The sequence below is a fragment of the Eurytemora carolleeae genome, unplaced genomic scaffold (genome assembly GCF_000591075.1).
Source record: "Eurytemora carolleeae unplaced genomic scaffold, Eaff_2.0 scaffold201, whole genome shotgun sequence".
Classification (NCBI taxonomy): domain Eukaryota; kingdom Metazoa; phylum Arthropoda; class Copepoda; order Calanoida; family Temoridae; genus Eurytemora; species Eurytemora carolleeae.
Window position 1 is genome coordinate 93,263 of NW_019396171.1, and position 16,554 is coordinate 109,816.

At 31.7% G+C, this 16,554-nt stretch overlaps 1 protein-coding gene and 2 long non-coding RNA genes across 3 annotated transcripts; all 3 read left to right on the top strand.

Moving 5' to 3' along the window:
* The first annotated feature begins 1,779 nt into the window (after positions 1–1,779).
* LOC111697102 (uncharacterized) lies at positions 1,780–16,519 on the top strand. The gene is made up of 10 exons (XM_023466994.1): positions 1,780–1,863; positions 4,761–4,886; positions 5,192–5,236; positions 5,313–5,430; positions 11,269–11,362; positions 11,674–11,725; positions 11,839–11,952; positions 12,378–12,469; positions 12,529–12,617; positions 16,292–16,519. The coding sequence occupies exons 2-10, from the start codon at positions 4,768–4,770 to the stop codon at positions 16,349–16,351; spliced, it is 783 nt and encodes a 260-aa protein (XP_023322762.1). The 5' UTR covers positions 1,780–1,863; positions 4,761–4,767; the 3' UTR covers positions 16,352–16,519.
* On the top strand, positions 12,687–14,168 carry LOC111697104 (uncharacterized). Its single transcript, XR_002764232.1, has 3 exons — positions 12,687–13,171; positions 13,443–13,544; positions 13,883–14,168. It is a non-coding gene; the product is annotated as an uncharacterized LOC111697104 (long non-coding RNA).
* On the top strand, positions 14,303–15,485 carry LOC111697103 (uncharacterized). Its single transcript, XR_002764231.1, has 4 exons — positions 14,303–14,383; positions 14,492–14,568; positions 14,848–14,893; positions 15,209–15,485. It is a non-coding gene; the product is annotated as an uncharacterized LOC111697103 (long non-coding RNA).
* Positions 16,520–16,554: the final 35 nt, after the last annotated feature.

The window sequence follows — 16,554 nt, forward strand, 5'->3', positions numbered from 1 at the left end:
TTGAACATTGACCAATCTGTGCTACGTCTGTCAAATCTGTAGCAAGGCCGCCAAATCTATGGCACACCTGTCAAATCTAAAAACAAGATCGTAAATTTGTCTACAAAATATAAAAAAATCAAATATATATGAGCTTCCTCAAGAAGCAAAATAAAAACTTAAAGCAAAAAGTATGTGTATGGAACACAAGGAAGTTATGTACACATGCCGCAATGAACTACAAGAGCCATGGCGCTCGGACCCCTAGCCGTGAGGCTCGGCCCCCTAGCCGCAGCGCTCGACCCAGAAAGTTTCTTTACTTAGCTAACTCTAAAATATAAACTAATCTCTCTCTTCTTGTAATTCAACGCAGCAAGTGCACGTAACTTCCTTGGGCAACTGCCTCATTTCTGCTCAATTTTACATTATTGTTATGAGCAGGGTCGGCTCAAATGTTTAAAAAAAAATCTTCATGATGAATCTACAAGATAAACTTGGCCTATGCTTTATAGACTGTACTTTTGGGAATAAAAATGTATCAAATTTTGATTAAAGCCTTTGACTAAAGTATATAGAAGTTGCAATCTCTACATGTTCACATTCCAGTTTTTAAAGGCCAGCTCATTAAAAGCGACACTATTAATTTTAGTGCATTTTTCTCAAATAAAATATTTGAAAAATAAAAGATTTGAAAAATATTTTAAATAGAATTGTTGTATCCACATTTTGTGCAGCTTCCATTAAACATTGACAGCTAAAAAATGATTGAGCTAAATCCTAATTTTCTCCACCCCACCCCTTTGACCAAAGTGAAATAGAAAGGTGCGAAGTACATGTTAGGACTGAGCATGTACTGATTTGTTTCAAGCTGTTTCGTTAACGGTTGTTTTTACAAATGTTCATAGAAAGCTACGGTTTGTCAATTATCTCAATTTTATTAATGACGTTCAGAGCAGATATTTTAACAATGATTACTTCATGTAGAAAGATTATTAGACAACATTATAAAACATTAAAACATATAAAAAAAACATGAAATTCATAAAATTCTAAATTTAATAGTTAAGCAGGGCAAAAATTACAGCGTACTTTATAAAAATTAAAATAAATAAAAAATATCTGTCATTTGAGCCCTGTTGACTGCTTTGGATCGAATTTTCCCCTTTCAACATCCCCCCCCCCCTGCATAGGCCGATAAACAAGTCATGCCTGTTCAAGTACTATTTGTTCTGACAATTTTAATTTGAAAAATTCCTTTTTACAAATTTTCTTTCTACAGATTTTCTTGTTTTTGCTTTAATATTTTATATGATGGCAAACTTTTTGGAGAAATTTATTGAGAAGAAACTGAAGTAGTTTTAGTAATAGAAAGTAGGGTTGGGATTTGTTTATAAACCATCCAAAGATTATTTTTACAAAATTGATATTCCCCAATTAATTTTGCATTTTGATTTAACATTTAATGGATAAAAATCAGAGTCCATTTCAATGAATATTTTAGTTGTAGTTTTAGTTGAAGGTGAGTAGGAAATGGAGTTAAACATTGGTGCTTCAACTTTAAACACAAATAGAAATTGTAGTTTTTTATTTTTTTATTTATACTTTATACTGGGAGGAGTGTGCAATAGAGCGTTTTGGTGCAAGGGCGTATACAGGGTGCTATGACAAGCTCCTGAAAGACAAACTCCTGAAATTATGAAATTTTTCTCTGAATGAAATATGATAAAATTCATAAATTTTAGGAGAAAAAATCCGCAAATATCCTAGAAAAAATTTTCAAACTTTAATAATTTGAATATGCTTCAAGCAGCAAAGTATTACAATGCTCGTGAAGCATCCGTGCATCTTATTGATCACAATAACTTAACTTACACCAAGGAGAAGGTAATTGGAGCAAAAACATACCAGACTTGTTCACATGAAACATAGATTAAATATAAATTGTGAAACATTTTTTTTAAAATTTGATATTATGGAATTTGTATTTCAGAAGTTTTTATTTTAAGTAGTTTGTCTCGGCAGGAGTTTGTCTTGTCAGGAGTTAGTCTTTCAGGAGTTTGTCTTTCAGAGGTTTGAATTAGAGGAGTTTGTATTTCAGGAGTTTGTCTTTCAGAGGTTTGAATTAGAGGAGTTTGTATTTCAGGAGTTTGTCTTTCAGAGGTTTGAATTAGAGGAGTTTGTCTTTCAGGAGTTTGTCATGGCACCATATACAGAAATAATTCTAAGGGTGGGGGGGAATTTTTTTTTGACCCCTAGGAGCTTTTAGGGGGGGGGGAAATTTGAACTGTAAATTCAAAACATTTGGCTTTCTGGATATCAGACATAAGTATAAGATACTTTAAAGGTCCAATAACCTTGCATGTACTAAACTCTTTCTCTCCTTCAAACAAAACTAGCAGAAAGAAAAGCATTGTTTCTAAAAATTCGACATTTTACTATGCTGTTATCATAGACTATAATAAAACGAAGAGGTGAAGCTTAGCTCAGATGTACACAACCGACCTTCCTTTTTAATTAATTAATAGGGAGGTCGGTTGTATACATCACGATATGTCTACGTATCTAACACTTTACACTTGTATATAGAGTGATCGTATTTCATGTAGATTAGAATATTAGTATTGATAATTAGATAGACACTTAATACGGATTGTAAACACAGTTCATTTGTTTATCATTTATTTATACCCATCCAGTGGTAATTTCCTAAAAACCGATTTTTGGACCCCCCCCCCCCTCCTCTCACCCCTTCTATAGATCGATAACTTTTATAGTGCTAGAGAGGGTCGAAAAAAAATGCAAAAAAATCGAAAAAATGTAAAAAATATTTTTTTGGTTAAAACAAATATCAAAGTGTGACACATGTTTCTACATCCATTTGTCAAGGGCTTTTCAAAAATATTTTTTTTCAGATCTGTAACTTTAGTCATAAGAAAGTTATAGGCTACTGAAATTTTTTTACATACTCCGTTTTTTTATTGCCCTGCACCCTACCTTATGCATAAAAAACTTTACAAAAAATCCTTTACATTTCTATTTATGAAAAATTCAAAAACTAGGGAGGAGCCAAACGTCCCCCCCTCCCCCCCAGCCTGTTTAGGGTTATGAGCTCCAGATAAGAGCTTTATGATAAAGAGTTGAAGAGAAGAAACAATAAAATGTTTGAAATGTTTTAAGTTAAAGTCATGCCCATAAAACTTAATATTTTTGACATAACTTTTTGCTAATTAATTGAAAACCTACAAATTTTAAGATTGTCAAATGTTTGCAATCATCATCATCGAATTTTGTTTAAATAAAGAAAGAAAATCTAAAAATTGGTCAATTCCATAAATCCCACCCAAGAAATACGATCACTTTATAAACAAGTGTACAGTGTTAGATACAAAAACATATCGTAATATACACAACCGACCACTCTATTAATTGATTAATAGGGAGGTCGGTTGTGTACATCTGAGCTAATCTTCACCTCTTAGTTTTATTACTCTATGGCTGTTATGTTATTAATAATTAGTATTTAAACTAGAGATAGTAAAAGACATTTTTGAAAATGGAAAACCTGACTTAAGCATAAATTCCATGAGATTAAAAAAAGGACAACGGTGCAGAAAATAATTATGACTTGTAAAAGTTTCTGTTTTGAATATAAAAGTAGGAGTACAATTTTAATCTATATAATACAGCTTTTCGTTCATTTATATGTTTGCTATGGCTCGCAAAACGACTGAATCAAATGGGCTGAATTTTAGTAAGGAAACTTATTGATACCCTTTGGCAAGATGACAGAAACTAAATTAATTGTAAGCTTTTTGTTTCATTTCGATTTTTAAAATTCCACAGGCAACACCTGGCACTTCAGCTAGTTTGTAATAAAAAGAAAGATTACTGAAGGGCGGTGCAATAAATGAAGTAAATTAAATCCCAAAAAAAGCAAAAAAAATTAAATCCCAAAAAAAGCAAAAAAAAGTTAAATCCCAAAAAAAGCAAAAAATAGTCTTTTATTACCCCCAAACTCAAGCCTTTGTGGCTTTGCATTTAAATATAATTGTTTTACTTTGCTATCCCTCTAAACATTCTAAATAGATTTTTCATTTGGACTTCTGTCATGGTGGCTCTGGTCGATATTCTTAGTGCACTGAATAAACAGCAAACTAATTTTTTTTATGTTCATCACTCTTGAGTTTAAGATTTGAAAAGTGTAAAAACCTCTGAGTTCTAGGGGGGGCTACGCTCCCTCCTTTACAGGTTTAGAGGGGGCACTGCCCCCCTTGCCCCCTGTATACGCCCTTGTTTTATTGCCCTAAAAAGGTCAATAGTGAGATGTTTTTGAATTTCAATAATGAATGTGCACAGTTACAGACTAGCTTTTTAAACAGGGGAAACATAATATAGTTGTGTTTGTTTACAAACAACTAAAACTGAGTTCATTGTGTATTTCAGAACTTGGTGTATTCTAAATAAAAATTTTATTATAAAGTTTTATTCACACACAAAGATATAAATATATATATAAATGGTGTAGTTTAAATTTGTTTAAATAAATTTTTGAAAATACAGGTTTCCAAAGAAAAGAGAAAAATATGCAAAATTATGCACAAATAGACAACATTGATCATTACTCATTGTAAAACCGGAACTTTTCATGAATGCTCCAATGGGACATCAAAATATTTCATTTGTTTCTTAACTAACATTTTACTAAGATCCGAAGGATTTACAGTTTGCTATTGTCCTTAATTACCTTAAATAGGATTATTTAAGAGTTTACTAAAGTTTAGATTTAGAATGAAACTTCAGTTGATGTTTCTCCTTGGGACCTTGGTAATGAATTTAACATCTGTTTCTGGTGATTGTACTAAGGAACAAGAGATAAACACCTGGAGAACAATTTATTGGTTCATGAGGAAAATAACATTTATTACCAATAGTTTACAATAAAAGTGGCATTTTTACACCATTTGCTTTTGGAAGAAAGGTTGAGTCAGGTTTAAAAGTAAATGCTTGCATTATTAAAGCTGTTTTAAACTTTTTCGCCATATGTTTACTACTTATGATTTAATTTTCAAAAATTTTAAATTCTTGTTTTGATCTTTACTCTAATCTGTCTCAAATTGTAACTTTTTCTTTGTAAAGTTTTCCAACCATGTTTAATTTCTTTTCATCAATCATAAATTTTTTTATTCATTCTTTAATATGCTACTTACTCCAGATATGCAACACAAACCTCAGCCAAGTGTGTTAATATATACATTGGGTAAGTAAGATTATTTTCTTTATTAAAAAATAAAACAGATATTAGATTCTTTTTGTCTATATATATGCTTTTACAGGTTAGAAAGTTTCATCGACATTGAAGACCAAGTTTCAATTTTGAAGGATGAAAATAAATTGACGTCTTATGACAAAGTATTTGCTTTAACAAAATGCTATGTAATAATATTTAATAAGGTTTGATATTTTCTTTCATAATTGCAATACATTTGAACCATTTTTGTATACCATTGAAGTCATGATAAAAATCTCACACCATAGAAATAAATGTAAATATTGATCCTAAAATTTCAAGAACATCCAAGAATAAATTCAAATATTTTAAACACAAAGATTTTCATATCAGACATCAGAATTTCTTAATATCATTATACATTTATAAATTGCCCAACAAGGTTGAAATTTATTAATTATTATAGACTTAGAAAGAATAGTCAAGATTGATCAAGTGGAATAACAAAGCACGGTTGCACTATATTTTACATTATAACAGTACAAACAATTAGTGTTAGCCCAACTAAAGTTGATCCAAATACACATGACATTTGCCTGGGGCAAACATACTCAACACCTTTTTAGACTGACTCTGGATTGTTTGACTTTATTCTTAGGTTGCATTCATTAGGTATTATTTCTCCAACATGCACTGTATCCTTAAGATCAAGATGTTAATAATCTGCAACAAATAATTCTTTAGTTACAGACTTTTTGTCCCTTATACTTATGTATTAAAAATCTGAAAATATAAAAGAGAAAAAATCTGTAAATTGACGATGAATTGTCTCTAAGTAAGGTATAAAAAGTATCAAACTTAACAACAAAAAATCAGTGATTAAAAATCCGTTACTTTCTCAAATACTGGATTTTTGGATTACAGGAGTTCCCTGAGTAAGTCCCAGCCTTGAGGTTCCTTCAGACTTCACTTCACTCTCAATGAATTGTTTGTTTATGCATTGTAAATTATATCATGTTCACAAAAGCTATAATCTCAGGTGAACGTCTGAATATTTCAGATTGGATGTTCCCAAACCTCTGTGTTAGTTGAGGGTTGACTTTGGTCAGTTTGATGTTATCCTCGTCCCAGTCTATATTCTTTAACAGTCTATACCCACTCCATCGCTTGCATGCTCTTCCCGCCCATCTTGGGACATGTCCTGTAGCGTTGGAGAAGATCACATATGTCCGTACAGCCCAACAAACAAAAACCCATGAAGAACACAAGATTATTTTGTGTATTTCACACAAGTGACCAGTCAATATCTTGTGATAATTCATGTGTTGTCGAGGTGAATGTCGACGATTTGAACACAGGTCTAGGACTGAGTTTTTACACGGTGAAAACTTGAGTTTATTTCACAAGATGAACATGGGTTTTTACATGAGAAAATTATTTTTTTTCCCCATCTACTTAAATTACATTTTTCAAAAACCCTGGTAAAGGGGGGGATATAAAATTGATTTCTGATATACAAATATATTATAAAATATACTGTGTAAAAGTATATAACTATTACAAAATGTTTAGAAACTAAACATTTCAGTTTAAATCATTTACATTAAACATCTTGAACATGTAACTTTAAACTGTTCTTATCACAAAGTGATATTTCAAGTCAAAATAATGTTAATGTATTCATAGTTGTAAGAATGCTCCTTGCTTCATATATCTAAAAGATTGATATTCCAAAAAGGGGTTGTTGAGAAATACAATACAAAATTCAATGTGAAACTTTTCTATACTCTGCTCATGCTTGTTATAATCTGAAATATTTTTGTCATTTAAAATATTTCATTTTACTACAATAAACTTTTAGTTTCTAAAAGATTACCAAGTGTTGTGATTTTGAAACTCTATTAAAAATAAAACATGAAGTTCTTCCCATAATATCTCAAATATTTTGCGTGTGATATTTACAAGAATTAAGATCTAGATATTCTGGCATTCCATTACTCATGATTAACACGTTGGGAATATGCCAGATCTTGCACTGGTATCTTTGCTACGAGCACAACATGTGAAAAAACAACAAGAATTGAACTATATAATTATCTTAAATATATTGCATTTGATAATTAAGAGAATTAAAATCTAAAATTCTGGCATTGCATTACTAGAGTATAATATGATAGAAATATGCAAGAATTTGCATTGGTTTATTTTGATATGTGTACAACATGAGAAATAACGATGAGAATTTTCAAGGAATATTTTCGCGTTTTTTACCCGTGCTGTACACAGGAGGAATCTTCAAAATTGTGAAAAGTAGATTTACCGCGAGTATAACACAAGGAGGGGCCATGAATTAATCATGTGAATTATCAACCAGTTCTCCATCATGCTAATCTCGTTGAAAAACTGTGTTTTGTTTGTTGGGCATGGAGACTAATCGGTAGTTAACCCATTCTGGTGGTTATATCCGATCATTAATGAAAAGAAACTTTCTCAAAAACCATCATTGATGTTTTTTGCATGGTCCTGGAAAGGTTCAACATGTTTAGATTTTACCTCTTCTCTGTGCAGGCAACCTGCACATTCCGTGACAAAGAGACTTGTGCCCTTTCTCCACCCTGCACTGGCCAGTAGAAAACCTTGTTGCATGGTACACTGTACTCCCAGGTGTGCATGTGCATGTACTGCGAGCAGGGCTTGATACCTGTGTGAGGGTGGGGTGACAATTCTCATCATTGGTTTGGCCTCAAATTCCTCCTCAAATTAACTTGGCTTTCTTTTTTACCTTTTCATCTTTGATTCTCAATTGTTTTCTTACCTTGTTTTCAATTGTTTTCTTACCTGTATTCTTGTCGAAACATGATTTGACCAAGTAAAGTATTCCATTGTCCAGCAGAGCTTTTCTAAATCATACTGATCTATTACAATTGTACCTTGTACAGCTCCTATCAGAGGGGGTCCTCTGCATTCAATACCATTGGCTCCTGCCAAGTGCCAAGGGAGTTCAACTATTGTACATATCTTGCCTTTGCAGAAGGAGAGGTAAATATTCCATTTTTTACCTATGGGACAGGGATAACTCTTCTTTACCTCGTGTTATTGAGTCAATGCACAATGGTGTAGGCTCATCCATGTCATTTTTATGTGAGGTTAAGTCTGCAAAACTAATTTAAACAATTTAAGATGAGTTTTAGGATTATTAGTATGAATTAACAAACCCGTTTGTTGATTCAATTGTGATGGACTTAATCTATTATCAGAAATGGCAACACCCCAGGGCACAAGTGGCCCCTGCACTTAGAAGGCTTTTTGGGCAGTATACAAAACTTATTTTACCCTATCCCAAATAACAAAAGTGAGGAATTTTCCCCGATTCTCCAACTGTGGTGACTTTCTTTGAAGAATTTCGGAGGAATTTCTCAAGAATCTGTCTTGGATTTGAAATGAAAGAGAGATAAATTGGAGGATGGGGAATGGAGTTGGGAGAGAAGGGGGAGAGAAGGAATTGGTTATTGGTAAGGGTGTAGCTTGAGATGGTAGAATACGATATATAGGAGGGGGTTCTTTGTGCTGGACTAGCAATTGTCTCTACTCTAATCAATAAATGAAGAATCTTAGAATTATATTTAACAAATACAGAAACAGGTTCAGTTCAACAGAGAATATTATAAATTCTTAGCAACTTGAATCCTTCCTATTTACTGGTTCTATAGCGACTGTCTGGCCTGCTTTGTGTTTTCCAGATTCAGGGCAAATTCAAGGATGGTAAATTTGATAATAAAAACTATTTTAGGCATAAAATAGATGTAAAAGTAAAAACATGAAAACATATTAATAACTTTTGTTGCAAAGGGTCTAAACACCCCTTAAGCTAGGCTTAGCATACTACTGCATAAAACATGCACAAAGGCTGGTTTTAGACTGGCTTGCTTCTTTCATATATTTCTAAAGTTTATATTTTCTTGTCATTTGTCGTAAATGAAGCATGGTATAAAAAGTCTATATTGTCATAACTTTTATGTAAAATCCAAATTATTGGTATCCCAAACAATTATCAACAAATGTCCAAGATATTGGGATTGGGCTTGGTTTGGGAATAAGGTATGAGGTTGAAATAGGACCAATTGGGAGTAGGTTGAAATAGTTTGGGAATAGGAATGGATATCAACTAAGGAGGAAGTTGGGATGGGATTCAATAAATGTTTGGATGATAAAAAAGGTTGGTAAATTGGGAGTTGGAGTAATTGGAAAGATTGAGTAATGAATAGAGATGTTTTATGGGGACCACTGTGCTAGAATAGAATTGAAGATTAGTATAAAGATACAGATATAATAAAATACGTGTATAAAACCTATGTAATTTAGTAGATAAAAATGTTGAATAGAGATGAATACAAATTTTGAAAAGAATGAACGAATTATTGTCAAGTTAGAATGAGAGAGAGAGAAAAGGATATAAAAATTGTCTTTAGAATCATTTAATAATCCCATTCCAATCATTAACTGTAACTGACTCCTCGGAAATTCACAAGAAATTCCTCAGAATTGGTCACCAAGGTGAGAGATTTTTGTGGGATCACAGTTTTGAGGCTCAGTCTCGAGAAATTCCTGAGAAATTCTTTGGAATTTTTCCCCACAAAATTCCTCAGAATTTTTCCTGAATACTTCACCAGAAATTCCTGAGAAATTCTTAGGACTTTATGGATTTTTAGGGGAATTTATTAAGAGAATTAGTTTCAAGAAATTCCTGAGAATTTCTCTGGAATTTTACCCTAAAAAAATCCTGAAAATTTCTCTTGATTACTTCTCCGGAAATTTCTGAGAAACTTTTATGACTTGGTCACCATTCCTAGGAATTTCACCACAAGAAGTTCCAGAGAAATTCTCCAGAATACTTCTCCAGAAATTCATGAGAAATTCTTAGGACTTGGTTACCATTTTTAAGATTTTTAGGGGAATTAAATAAGAGGATAAGTTTCGATAAGTTTCTCTGGAATTTTCTTAAAAAATTCCTAAAGTTTTCTCAGGAATATTTCTCCGGAAATTCCTGAGAAATTCTCAGGACTTCATCATAGAATTTTCAAGTTCTGTTTTTCTCTAATAGGTGTCTCTGAGGTTATAATCTATTATGCACTGCCCTAACTAAATCTTTATTTCTTTGCATCCTCATTGATAAAAAATGATAATTTATTTGAGAGACAATTTTTTAAAATATTAATAACATTTTTTTTCATTTTTTTATTTTTTCTTGACGATTTAGTTGTCTGATTAAACAAAATAGATGACAACTTCAGTAAGATAAAAAACAACTTTAACATTCTGACTTAAGAAGATGGATACTTCTAAAAAGTTGAAGGGGCAATATAGTTGTTAAGTTATTCACTACTACTATTGAGCTTAAGTCCTGGTTAGTGAATATGCTGAGACTATTTTAAGGTATTCCTGAGCATCTCTTGAGAAAATCTATGGAATAGTTCCCATGAAATTCCCAGGAATTGGTTCTTTTTCACTGGAAATTTCTACAAATTTTGTCAACATTTTCTCTGGTTTTTCTGTAGAATTGGTGACAAGAATTTCCCTGGAATTGGTTACAAGAACTTCGTTGGATAGAGTTATGAGAATTTCCTCTGAATAGGTTACAAGAAATTCCTTTGGACTTGGTTCCTCGGAATGGTTTACAATTTACGAGAAATGGCTGTTGACATTCTCACCGGAACTTCCTGGGAATCTTTCCTGGGAATTTCCGCAGATTCCCGAGAAAGATTCCCAGGAATTTCCGCGAATTTTCCGCAAAATTGTTACTGATGTTTTCAGCACCATCTAAGGAACTAGATACTGCAGGCTCTGGACCTCTTACTGGGAGGTTCAATACCCTTTTGGACTGAATCTGGATTGTTTGGCTTTAATCTTAGGTTGTTAGGCATTATTTCTCCAACTAGGAGCAATAAACTAATATGATAATATGTACATAGGGATGAAATCTTGGTTGGGTTCATATTATGTTCATATTAACCGCAATTCTGCACTAATCCATAATTCTGATTCAAAACTCAATTATGTTTCAGGAGATAAACTACAGTGAAATTTTGAGACTAAAGCATCCTCCTACTCTGGTCATTGTTAGAAACAAACAGGAGAAAATTCAAGAGAATCGCTATGGTAAACAGAATTTACAAAAGCAAAAAATTATTTTCTGTTTTGCTTTTTCATTTAAAGCTGATGGAAAACCAAATTTTTTGTTTCCTTAAATTTGCAGGTTTTTAAAAGTTATGTTAGTTTATTAAATGGATTATAGAATCCCATCTGAAGATTCTTTCTTTAAACAATTGTATTACAGCTACAAATCCATGATATGTTTCCTTTCAAGATAGAAAAAGGAAAATATCTTCCTCTTTATTTCTCAGATAAAGGAATAAATAAGAGCTACGAGAAATAACCTATACAGCCCTTTAAACATATTTATGAGATAGGTTTGCAACGCTACTTGACGCTGACCCAATGTTCCGGACAATTTAAGTACTGGTAAAATTTAAGCATGTCTTTTCAAATTATAAAACAATTTCTATCACAGATGTAATTTTCTCATTCATCTGATTATCTAAATTTATAAACAATAATTTTATTTTTCTATTTAGGGATCTTCACAAGCAGAAGTTTACTGGTGTATGGTCTACCCACTATTCAAGAATTGTATTAAAGAATAGAAATGATAATAGAATGCCAGACTCATTTTTCAATCAAGAAATCAGGTTTTGATTAGTAAACAGATTATCCATTTTCTTTAGATTTTTCCAAATAAAATATTTTACAAAGAAATTTTTTCTCTTTGACAAAAACCGTTTAAAAGTTTTTTCTTTTTATTGCTATTCTCTTTAAAAAGTTTGATTTTTTTTCCAGCCCTGCAAACATTTAGTCTGTAACAAACCAATGGCGAACATAGAAAGTCCAGAATTATTTACCCGACCTCTTCGCCATCGGCACATAAATCAGTTTCCTGGGAGATTTATATATATCTCCCTTATTTTACCAAGCATAAATTTTTCACAGATATCAGGGATTTCAGTAAAGATTTAGTCTTCAAAAGTAAGAATCATGTGAAAAGTACAACAAAGTAAATATTTGTAGAAAGTATAATTTCTGTGTAAACCTATGTACATCTATAGTTTTACTTCAGGGTATCTTTTGTGCAAAATAAATTTTTTTTATCGGAAAATAACCAAATTCATCCATTTACAAAGTATGGTCAGCTATTTACAACATTTACAGGTGATAATTGTACACACATTTTTCCCTTAAGTATATGTTTTTTACTTCATAATATTTAGATAAGTATCAGCTTCAAACCATCTTGAGAGACGTAGAAGCCCTAGATAAAAAGGGCCTAAATTTTGTTTATGGTCAAGTTATTAATCAGGTTCAAGGGCAAAATACAGTATTTCAGGGGGTAACTGTATATTTTTTTCAGAATTACANACTAGTCAAATATAGGGTCTTTAGGGTTTTTGGAGTTGATCTAAAAAAGCAAGTATACAGTGTTGTTCTATGATGGTATAGTAACAGATTCACGATGAGTTTGAAATATTTCATGTAGAGCCCCTTATGCGATTGCCATTTGAAATAGCAATAAAAAAGTTTGTAAATTTCAAGAAAAAGAAAGAAATGTGAGTAGAAAATCCGCGAAATTAGAGACATAAATCTGCTAAATTAACATTTTGTGTACAGTTCTCTGATAACAAAATACATTCAATCATAATTATATTCAAAGTTAAACAGTATTACCATGCCTAAGAAGGCTAAAAATCATATTGATTGCCGAAAGGTAGTTTGTGTGACATGTGGAGTTAAAAGTTTAAAATGTAAGTTGTGGAGAAGGGGAGATATTGCAAGACTTTATAAAAATCTTCATTAACCCAGATTTCAACTCAAATATTCTCTCCAACCCTGTCGGAATCTGCATATCCTGTAAATGTAAGTATTTTTTGATAAAAAAGATATTTATGTTGTGAATGTTTTTATGTTACATACTGTAATGTTTGTCAGATAAATGATATTTTCCATTTGCTTTTTTAATCAAATGATATGGTTAAGATAAAAACTTCAGTGCATCTTTAAGTAAAGTTTCAAATACTTTAAAGAATTAAATGTAAAATGTTTTAAAATAAAATAAGAGACTGTGTATATAAACACAAAAATTGAAACAACTTAAGTTTTTTATTGTATCAAATTGTAAAATACACAGGTCGGTTAAATGATCTACGCCGAGGTGAGAATGTATCTGTAAATGTGCTTATGAAGTGGATTTTTAATACTGAAAGGCTGAAATTATTACCGAGATTTAAAGGTATTGTTTTCATTTTTTGATTATACCTAATTTTCTTTTCATTGCAAAAATAATAAGTAAATATATTTATGAAAGAACTTGATTACTTGTCACAAACTCTATTCATCTAAGCATTTTATCTTTGCAACCTAATTAGTTACACTTAAGATACTTCAAACTTTGAATATTTAATCTAGCAATGGTGTAGACCTTAAATATTTCAAACTATGAATTCTGTTAGATGAAAGAATCTAAGTTTTAAATATCAAAGGTTTACACCATCAGATAGAAAAAAGGAAGGTATTATAAAATCAGAGTTTGTGGCAAAGACTCAATTCCTTTAATTGTCTTAATTTCAGAAGAACCTGGTGATCTCAGGACATTTGACGGTCTTGATATGAATTACTCAGCTTATAAAGAAAATGGCTCTAATAACATGAAGAATTACAAGAATGTAATCAAACCAAGTTTACTGAAGGAATCAAATAATACCCATGTTCTGGATGTTGTACCCCCTCCAGAGCTGCATTTGCTGATGAAAATCGTAACTGTGTGTGCTCCGCTTCTTTGTAATCAGCAAGCTGTCGCTAACTGGTTTAAAGCTTCTGGAATTATATTCCATGGTTATAATGGTGTAGGTCTAGATGGAAGAAACAGTAACAAGGTAGCTTTTAGTTCTACTTTCAATGTCTTTAATAAAAAATAAAATAATAGCTTAAAAAAGTCCTTACCACATACATTAAGAACTCTAACCTCCATTTCTCAGGTGCTGAAAAAACTGGAGACTCTTTCTTCTTTTGTAATTGAATAGTGTCCTGATTACCTTCCACTGGTTGATCTTTTGATGAAGTTTAACTCTGGTATGTTCTTGGGGAGATTATTGATACTATATTCTTATTCTTAAAAGAATGCCGAAATTTTTTTTCAAAATCACTTATACTTAGTTTTTTTATAATTGTTTTTTTCAGTTGTAGAATCATGCTTTGGAATGGAGCTCTTAGATGGCTAAGGCATGGTCTTTGAAGATTTTAAGAATGAGCTAAAGGTACAGGTTTTTTCATATGATAAGACTTAAGAGAATGCCCTATTTCTAAATGATGTGACACATCATCATTGAGATTCTTTTTTACATAATTAGGAAAACATGATTTTAGAAGAGGGGTGAGAAACAATTATGTTCAAGCTAATACATGAGTCCTTGTGTTCATTTAATTCCCTTTCTTTGTGAATAACCATGTATATAAATGATCTTTATAGTAAACTAATTAAAAACTAAATCAGTTTTATAAATGAAACACAATTAAACCTATTATTTGATATGCAGTTTGTGTCTGAGCATGTTGAAAACCTTGGATTCAGTTTGAAGCTAGGTAAGAAGCAAACAAAGGGAGACTAAGCTCCTTTGATTATTTACAATAGAATCATTTGTCAATATTGATGAATTTTTCACCAGAATTTTTTTAATCCCTTTATTTTTGGAACCCACTGACGTAGTCCTTTGATATTTCAAACTAGATCAAATAGTCGTATGTCTGAAATATCAAAGGTTTTCACCAAGCTTAAGGTTGATAAGATATAAGGATGAGAAAATTTGAGTTTGTGGCAAAAACTCAGTTCCCTTAATTAATTTTAGAGAAAAATTTTATTTAGGATTTTAATTCATTTTAGAGAAAAATTTTATTTAGAATGGAAAGGACATGTGCTCATCTATCATGTGGAAGAGTTTTTGAAACAGACTGGGAAACCACTTGGAATTTATACAGAACAATGCAGTGAAGCAGTCCATGCCAACTTCAAAAAGACATATAAGAGATACGCTTGTAATGAGGCATTTGAAGGGCATGGAGAAAAGCTGAGAAAAGCTGTCTCAAGTTATTCGAGCATGCGCATTTAGAATTCATCTAGTTTGTAAAATTTGTAAACCCAACTTTGAATATTGAATATGTAAACCAAATAAGTAGCAAGGAAAATAAAGAAGATAATATAAACTTTAAAAAGTCTATTTATTTTTTAGGCTCTACATGAAATATTTCAAACTCATCATGAATCTGTTACTATACCATCATAGAACAACACTGTATACTTGCTTTTTTAGATCAACTCCAAAAACCCTAAAGACCCTATATTTGACTAGTGCCCCCCTCCCTCCCATTTAGGGGGGAAATGTAAATTAGTTTTGATGTATTGGGGAATAAAATGAAAATTTGTGACAGCAAAAGGCAACTTATATAGGTTCTGGGTGAAAGCAAATGATTTTCTAAAAGGGGGGTTAATGATTTTTTAAGGAAAATATAAACATATTTTTAGTATTATCTCTGCAAAACGAGCCATTTTTATTTCAAAGTTTATTCTGCAAAAAAAATCCACTCAGCTGATTTATTTGACATTATGGTAGATCATTGCAGGGGTGGTGGGGATACTAACCTGATTGGTTAGATTTGTGAACAGACAGACAACCAATACAACAGAGATCAAACTAAATGATGTCCAATAGGAGGAATTAGTTGGTTCACCCTCTTTAATCTTTTGTCTGTCCGTTTGTTTCCAAAAAATCATGGAAAAATAGCTTTTTGTTTGAAAATGCCCCAATTTTGAAAAGAAGAATCTGTTAAAGGGGGTGCAAAGTGCCCTAAAAGCCTAGTACTTTAAATTTTCATAAAGTTTCTGTCAACTTAACTGTCTTTAGTCATTTAACCAAGGATTATTTCCTCATAGAGCTCAATAGTAGTTGATTATGTTTGACATCTAAAATGTTGATAATATTTAAGGTTCTCTATAAAGAAGCTGACATTGCAGTTGGTGGTTTTACCATGAATTCTGATGTGTAAGTTATTTAAACCACAAATTTGTGAAAATAGTTAAGAATCATCCAATGTTATTTTTACTTCAAATTTATCAATATAATCATAAGGAAATTTGTATCTTGCTTTGGGTTTCAATTTTGGTTTACATCTCTTTATGGACACTTACAAAGAAGGGAGAGAGATGTACACTGTACAGAGATCAATGTAGAAATGGGGTGGACAATGGA

Bases quoted from the DNA above. Each gene is read 5' to 3' on its own strand.
- LOC111697102 (XM_023466994.1), top strand. From the start codon at position 4,768: ATGAAACTTCAGTTGATGTTTCTCCTTGGGACCTTGGTAATGAATTTA. The intron at 5,431-11,268 runs GTTTGATATTTT...ATTATGTTTCAG, and splicing joins ATGTAATAATATTTAATAAG to GAGATAAACTACAGTGAAAT. The intron at 11,363-11,673 runs GTAAACAGAATT...TTTATGAGATAG, and splicing joins AATTCAAGAGAATCGCTATG to GTTTGCAACGCTACTTGACG.